This window comes from Dendroctonus ponderosae, unplaced genomic scaffold (assembly GCF_020466585.1).
Source record: "Dendroctonus ponderosae isolate FM_Combo_2020 unplaced genomic scaffold, Dpon_F_20191213v2 Dpon_F_20191213_4, whole genome shotgun sequence".
Lineage (NCBI taxonomy): Eukaryota > Metazoa > Arthropoda > Insecta > Coleoptera > Curculionidae > Dendroctonus > Dendroctonus ponderosae.
The window spans coordinates 2,653,365-2,661,375 of NW_026018611.1; the positions used below are offsets into that span (position 1 = coordinate 2,653,365).

General features: G+C 33.5%; 1 protein-coding gene across 4 annotated transcripts; it reads left to right on the top strand.

The window, feature by feature from the left end:
- Positions 1 to 340: 340 nt before the first annotated feature.
- On the top strand, positions 341 to 7,654 carry LOC125504275 (ATPase family AAA domain-containing protein 5-like). 4 transcript variants are annotated; one of them, XM_048666031.1, is made up of 6 exons: positions 343 to 846; positions 943 to 2,324; positions 3,155 to 3,742; positions 4,875 to 5,011; positions 5,145 to 6,246; positions 6,990 to 7,654. In XM_048666031.1, the coding sequence occupies exons 1-6, from the start codon at positions 655 to 657 to the stop codon at positions 7,237 to 7,239; spliced, it is 3,651 nt and encodes a 1,216-aa protein (XP_048521988.1). In that variant the 5' UTR covers positions 343 to 654; the 3' UTR covers positions 7,240 to 7,654. The 4 variants fall into 4 exon arrangements, with proteins under 4 accessions (XP_048521990.1, XP_048521988.1, XP_048521989.1 ...); XM_048666032.1 differs by having other exon boundaries at positions 343 to 693; positions 871 to 2,324; XM_048666033.1 differs by lacking the exon at positions 6,990 to 7,654 and adding an exon at positions 6,717 to 6,983 and having other exon boundaries at positions 341 to 2,324.
- The last annotated feature ends 357 nt before the right edge of the window (positions 7,655 to 8,011 follow it).

The following is an 8,011-nucleotide window of genomic DNA, read 5'->3' on the forward strand; positions in this document are numbered from 1 at the left end:
TTAAAGCTGAGCTTAATGGCAAAGCGTAGCTTAATTTGAAACCGGCCTTAATAAAACGTTCGTTAAAATCCCAACTGCGGCTTCACCGGCAGCGATGACAGGTCTACCGATTTTTCGGTAGATCTACCGATTCAGATGCAAATTTCTACCGAAAAGTAACAAATAAAAGTTTAAAAATTACCGTGAATTACTTATAAGAATATAACACATTTCCATTCATGATTAAAGTACGGTGGCAAAAGCATATAATAAGGGGATTACACAGGCACTAGCTTGCTTGGAGTTAACCATTCAAATGTTTGGTGTTGTATGGTTTATACAGAGGAATGACGCCAATTTTGAATCACCTTGTATATACTAACGTACTTCAATGGAGAAAAATGAGTCTACCGATTTTTTACGATATCTACCGAAAAGTGTCGAGCTTATCTACCGAAACTCGATTTTCGGACCCGGAACGCTGTTCACCGCAAAAGGAAGGGAACGTTCAACCCAACCTTATATTTCAGTAGTATAACTTTAGCGCCATTAGTAGATGCTTGTCTATCTCGCTCAGTCTGTTTACGTTTTGCAATACCCTGTTGTTCTGGCAGGGTTTAATTCATAATAAGTGTATTCTAACTAAATACATCTACAGTTTGCTCATTTTTTACTATGAAAGATATAACTCATTATTTTCCAAGCCCTAATAAGGTTGGAAGTTCCCCGGAAAGTGCGATAAGTCCCAACAGCCAGGGTGTTCCTTCTGGTTCAACTCCTAAGATTAAGAATGGTGCTAACAAGTCGGCCAGTCCTAGAATCAAAACGAAAAGAAAGCGAAAACCCACCGATCCGGAAGTTAGAAAGGTAATGGAATTGTTTTCAAACAAGTTTAATTTTACCTCTCCAAATACTACTCCAACTGAAGTCCCAACAGTTGATGCAGAAACACAAATATTGCAGCAAGAAGTTGTCAATGGAGAAAGTAGTAACTCGACGGTTGATCACAATACATCGCCTCCTGTCCCTGATGATAACGAATCGAATAATGTTGAATGTGACGGAGTAGCACCAAGCACACCAATAGTGAATGCCTTCCAGTTTTTAATGGAAAGTAGAAATAATATAATTGGCAGTAATTCATGTGCTAGTAGCAAATCCGAGTCGGAAAGCACGTGTGTAATCGATAAGTTCAAATTGAAAGCTAGAAGGAGATTGCTTGAAGAATGGGCTGATAAAAATGGAGCTTCCAAACGGAAAAGGGACGAACAGGAAATTGACTCCTGTATTAGTTTAAAACTGGAAAAAAGAGCGAAAAGACTTAGAAACATGCTTCGAGCTGATGAACTGAAAGTGCAGGAGAGCAACAAGTCTGATAAATCAAGAATCAATTCAAGCCTTTGTGGATCCGACTCAGAATGCAGCAACGACTTAACATTGCGAGAGTACGGTAGTAAATCATTAGTTAATGCTACCCAGCTAAGTGACAGTAAGTCATCTAATTCCTCAACATCAAATAGTCCTTCTCATAAAAGGCTCAAGGTGAATGGGCAAAACAACTTACTAAATTTCTTTGAGGCCCTTAGCAAGGAGAATTCAAGCAGTGAATTGAACGATTTTGATGAATCGCCTAACAGTGATGCACAACAAGTTATTAAAATGAAAATGTTCACTCCTTCATCGTCATCACCAAAAAACGGCAGAACCTCTATGTCTACGAGTGGTTCAAGTCCAGATGAAGTTAAAAGTAAGCCTCCGAGGAAGAAACATATTAGTGGGTCTTCGCAGAGATCCAAAAGGTCTTGTAAAACTAGAAAGGGTATTGTGAAATCGAATAAAGGGAGTCCCAAATTAAGGAAAAATTCCACGAAAAAAAGCAGTATTTCGGTCCAGCATAATACCACGTGTGCTAAAATCCTCACAAATAATCAGCCGCAATTAGAGTCTATTAACGTAGAAGAAACAGCAGTTGTTGAAGCTGGAGGGTCTAGAGACTTAGTCGTAAGTCCAATTCTAGAAAGGAGATCACTTAGAATGCGGAGAAAAGTGGATTACAAAGAGACCAAAATTGAGCTACCCACTAGTGTTAATAAATCCAAGAAACAATCATATAAAAAATTAAGAAATATAAAAGCAGATAATATAATTGGAAATATTGAGCTCTTATCAGAAAGTGACAATAAAGAAGAAAATAAGAAGGTGAATACATCAATTAAGTTGGCACCAGTATTTTTAAAATCCACACCAAAACCCAAACTAGATCTTGAAACAATTCAGGCCAGAAAGCAGTTTTTGTTAAGCGGCATCCCAGATTCATTGAAGAAGACTGTTGAGAAACAGAAAAGGTGAATATTTTTGTAATTTTATTAATGACCGTGATTATACACCATGTTTCATCAGTCGACGTATTTTATGCTGGATGTTAAAGTACAATTAATTCTGAATACCTATATTTTCTTAGAATACTATGTTTTAAAAATGCTTAGCTTTCGATCTATAGGGTTTCAAATTCATTAAAAATCATATTGATGAATGTTATAAAAGGCTTTAAAAGCTAACAATATGTAGATGTTTTGTGATAATTTTTTTCTTTAATTACCTACTCTTATCATGGACACAAATCTTGGGATAAGCTTAGTTTAAAAAATAATTCACCTATGATTTTGCTTAAAATAAGTCATTTTTCGATTTTCTATTTAATTTGGAAAACCAAATGTTTTAAGACTTTTTTCTGCGATATACTGTTTTGGAGTCAGATAAATGCATAGTGTAATTCAGTTTGAATTTATATCTAAGTCAGATTGATTTTATTGCAAAAGATATTTCTGTCCCTGATATTACCAGGGACAGTCTTGTGATCTATTAATACATATTTAATTAGATAGTAGATTACTTAATCCCTTAGCTAATATTTGTTTCATTAGTCTTTAATGGGTTAAACGTTCTTGGTACTGTATATGGGAAACTAATATGTTCAATTAGAAATTTCCTTGCAGGGAAATTTGGCTACTTAAAAAATATTGTTTTAAAATAAACCATGTTTTAATACTCTCAACATTTTTGTTTAAAAATAAAGTAGAATCTCTTACCGTTTACTTACTCATTTTCATTCATCAGTTTTACTTTATTAGCACTACTAGAATTAATTATATATAATTGTAATATTTTATTTTAGTGTAGAAGAGAAAGTCCATAATATATTTCCTGTAATTAGTCACGTACAGCAGAAATGCGAAAGCAGGTTTTGGAATCTTCCTTTTTGTGACATTCCACAACTGGCTAATGATCCGCTGCAAATAGATAAAGAGAACCTGAAGTGCTCAGGTTTAATAATAAAAGAGTTGCCATATGAAATACAATTAACTACTGCTGTAGATAAAATCGCGAATGTAAAAAGTGTTATCCAAAAAATGAAGGCCGACAATCCCGATTATCCAGTATTTAAAGTATTCCGACAGTTATATGAGCGGAGTGGAAAGCACTTTCTGGAAGAAAAAAAAAAGCCGCGCAAGCAATCACAGAAATCTAAAAGGAAAAGCCAGGACTTTGCATGTGAGGAAGATGCATCAAAGAAACACGAATTATGGATTGATAAATACAAGCCAAGGATGTCTGACGAAATTCTCGCCAATCATCATGGAGTTGTGCAGTTAAGAAAGTGGCTGGAAATATGGAAGAACTATAGTCAGGAAATTAATTCTAAGAAACGCAGAAGAGCTTTCAATAGTGACTCAGAATTCGAATCAATAGACTGTGATAGCAGGTAAGTCTTTCCATAGTAAACAAAAAAGTTTTCCAATTCAATTGAATTTCGATAAAAATTAAGTGTATCACCTTTATGTGAATATAAAGGGTGATTTATTAATTTTAGGAAAACATTTCAAAACCAACATAATTCGACAAACATTGATTAGGATTTTCGGTTATCTTGCTTGCTGTTAAGTAATTCCAATTATCTATACATTTTAGAATCATTATGTCTTTTAATTGTTGTGGGAATCAACTACTGACCGGTTTATCATCAACGATTCTCTGTAATGTTCTAATGGCATTATTAAAGATTTTTAATTACTTCGATAGTTAAGTGATACCTACCCACCTGAGATGTTTATTAAGATAATATAATAATTTTACTAATCGATAGACACATCTTAAGTACTTTTTAAGGATTCACTTAAGCAAGAAAACATTCTTCAATAAGTAACAAATAATAAATTTGCTCTATACAATTATTCCAAATTGACGGTTTCGAGAATCGGTTTACTGGAATTTAGTTTTAATAACTTCGAAAGTATGGCGAAAAGAAAAAAATAATTGAGTTTATTTCAATCAATTTGGGTTTTGCTACTCAGAAATATTATGTAAATGACCATAAATTTCAGAACATTGCAGATCTTGCTTAAACTAACGGAGATTTTTTATTCGGAAAGTGAGCTTTTAACGTTTTAATTTAAAAAAATGCAACTTCTGATTTTTTTTAAAGAAAATGAAAGACGCTAGATAAAGCTTTCATTCTGCTTCATAAGAAGAAACACTAGGGCAGCCAGCTAAATGTATTTAAATGTTTCGAAAAACTGGCCTTTACAAAATCGACTTTATTCAAATGAAGATAGTTCTAAAACTAATGATTAATGATGATGAAAATGATTCCTTTCACTTGTCTTTGATTTCATCTGCTACTTTTGTTGAACCATAACTGATTATAATAAAGCATTTGAAAACTTAATATTGTTTACAAATATTGTTTTTTGTAAATATCTTAGTTTTTAAAGTTTAAAGTGAAAAGGTATTTTTTTCTGTTTCTTTCTATACTACTAGTTCGAATATTTGTGAAACAAACTGCCAAAGTGAGACAGTAAGAAAAATGTATTTAAATAATTTTCACATTTATATAGGGATAGTACTTATTTGCCTGGAAATACGGTGATTCTTCATGGACCTTGTGGCTCTGGAAAAACAAGCGCTGTCTATGCAGTGGCAAATGAGTTCAACTTCAACGTCTTAGAGCTGAATGCATCAACAAGAAGGACAGGTGAGAGATTAGTGATTTAAACAATTTATTCATTATCAGCATAAGTAGAACAGAGCAAAATAAATACCACTTATTTCAAAAATTAGTCAAGAGACAAAGCTCATTTTCTTAAATCAATGTATTGGATTTGCAGGTAAAATACTTCTACAAGAATTAAAAGAAGCGACTCGTTCGCATCAAGTAAGACACGAATCATCGGTTATGGAGTCCACCAATCAGCAAAAAAGTAAAAAATTAAAAAAAAAAAAATGTCAGACTAAAGAGGCGGAGACAGGAAATCACCAGAAAATGTGCATTCTGTTATTAGAAGATATCGATTTGCTGTTTGACCAAGACGAAGGTTTTCTCTCATCACTTTCCCATTTGATAATGACAAGTAAAAGGCCTATAATTCTGACTACAACCGACAAATCGCCACCTCATGTACAAAAGCTTATGAACCAGTATGAATGTATATCCTTTACGCCGTTGTCTCCACGATGCTTGGCTGTTTGGTTGCAAATCCTGTGTTTGATAGAAGGATTACTAACAGACCGAGATGAATTAGGAAACTTACTTCAATACAATATAGGAGACATACGAAAAACCTTATTACAGCTGCAGTTTTGGGCCCAAAGCGGTGGGCAGTTGGAACGAAACAAGGAATATCCACTAAAGGCAGGAGGTTCTTGCAAAACCGTTATGAAAATTCGCGATGAAGACTGTAGTGTTGGACAGACTGATATACCTGAAGATTTATATGAGCAGAAACAATTTATTCATCGCCACAGCTTGGGAAGCTTTGAAATATTTCGAGTAAATAAGGAATACCTTATTCCACAAAATATAGACTTGGGCAATATCTGGTGGAACATTCCCAATATTTTGGACGTCCCTAGTTGCAGTTCAAGGATTACAGAAAAGCGTGCCATTGGAATTGAGCGTGCTGATCCAGATTCGAGAGACAATCAGAAAATGAAATCCCTATCAGGTCTATACGACTATCTGAGCTTGTCTGACTCGTTGCTCACCACAGTCAACAGTCACGTTTCCAATGAACCATTTGTTAATAGATCTGTCGAAGTTTTGAACTCCTTAGAGTTAACTGAGCGGAAAGAAGATGGCAATGCAGTGTTTGCCGAATTATTTCAGGATATGTGTCACACCCTAGTCAATGAAAGCATCGAAAATTATATGCAAATCTACATGACACGCCCCACATTAGACATGGGAATGCCTGATACAAATGAAAGAAGGTAAGAAATAATCAATGTTAATAACTTTACCTAAGTTCCATTCTGCTATATTATAAATTATATTTTTCTTAATTTATTTATGAATATAACAGAAACAAATTTAAGGGAAAACGCATTGGAGTGCAATGCGTATGTTCTTTTTAGAACAAAACAAGGGTTTTTAATAAAAGACCTTTAAAATTAAACAATTTTTGGGAAAGTAGATGAAAAAAGTTAAATATTTGTATCGTAAAGTTTTGAAGAGCTGAATTATACACGCGAGTTTGCAACACGATTTTTAGCCTGTACATGGTCATTTCTCGTTTTGCAGTGAAGCAATGTGTAAAAATACAAATTTTTGCAAGTACTTAATGATTAATCTTCATTTTATATATTTTAAAAACTATTTGGCTCTACTAAGGCCGTCCATAATCGTAATACTCCATAACATTATATATATTTGTTAAATATCTTTAAATATGTACTTTCAGTACTGGCTTCCTATCGAGCAGAAAAAGTCTATTTTCGAACCCTCCTTAACATTGATAAGATATTCCCGGATAGATCGATTGTCAGAAGGGGAGGGGGACCAATTGAATTGCCTCTAAGATCACTGCAGACTGCAAGAAAGATATTACCGAATGAGTGACTGTTATGAACATTTTTGGAGAATTAAAAAAAAACTCAGCATGCGGTCTAAATATATGCTTTTCCCTCTTTAATAAATTCAATGCATTTTACTTTATACTGGCTCTATTTTACAGATGGCGTGCTAATCTACACCTTTGTGAAGACTTTCTCAAACAACCAATTCCATTATCAAATGTCTTAAATAGGAAATCGACTGCTTTAGATTATTTGCCCTCACTTCGACACATTGCACGATCTGAAAAAACGAGAGCAGCAACGAATACTAAGAGAGGCAATCGTTTCAGGCATTACTTTAAAGGACTGAACATGCAATTTAAAGCGAGCACTTGTGAATTAGCTTGCAATTGTTTGAATATGGAGTAATACTCAATGCTGCTTAACGACGACTATTTTTATACAGTGTATTTAGCATGTATTTATGGAGCTGTGTTGCATCTTTTTGTGGGTGATAGATAGTTTATAATTTATACCGTGATTTTTTTAAATTATAGAAAAGAAAGCCAAAGTGCCTTGTGTACTTCATGTAAGACTCATCTTAGCCATGTTGTCGAGACTTTATAGGACATCTTCAAATAAACCCAACTTTTTATAGTTAAATACTTTAACTTTTTAGTAATTTCAAATATTTCAATAAGAATTGAATAAAAACGATCATATATAGATTTTCAATTGCTGTTATATGTTGCCTACATTTCTTTCTTACGTAGTTGGTGCCATCGTTGGCTAGATGTAAATACATAACGCAATTAATTATATTTAGTTATTGGATATAAAATTATATATTGTGTTTCATTTCTTATATACAACAAGTAAACAGAATTTTTATTTTGGATACTTTAAACAAGTGGTTTGAAATCTAATAAAATTGGGGAAAATTGTTGACTAAAAATCAGCAAGCGAACTATTCAGGATGTCAAAAGTTAACTGCAATGCTTTAGCTGTATATTCTTCAACAAAATGCTAACTCCTCTGGTATAAGTGTCGGTCTAATTTCTGAAATCTAACTTTTTTGTTTTCTTGTATAATATAGTTGCGTCTTATTTAATTGTTTTTTTCGGCGGCCCCTGAAAAATGTTTTACGATGTTTTGCAATTTTTGTAGGAAAAACCGTACTTATTTTTTTATAAACTAAATC

Bases quoted from the DNA above. Each gene is read 5' to 3' on its own strand.
- LOC125504275 (XM_048666030.1), top strand. From the start codon at position 655: ATGAAAGATATAACTCATTATTTTCCAAGCCCTAATAAGGTTGGAAGT. The intron at 3,743-4,874 runs GTAAGTCTTTCC...ACATTTATATAG, and splicing joins TCAATAGACTGTGATAGCAG to GGATAGTACTTATTTGCCTG. The intron at 6,247-6,989 runs GTAAGAAATAAT...TCTATTTTACAG, and splicing joins CCTGATACAAATGAAAGAAG to ATGGCGTGCTAATCTACACC.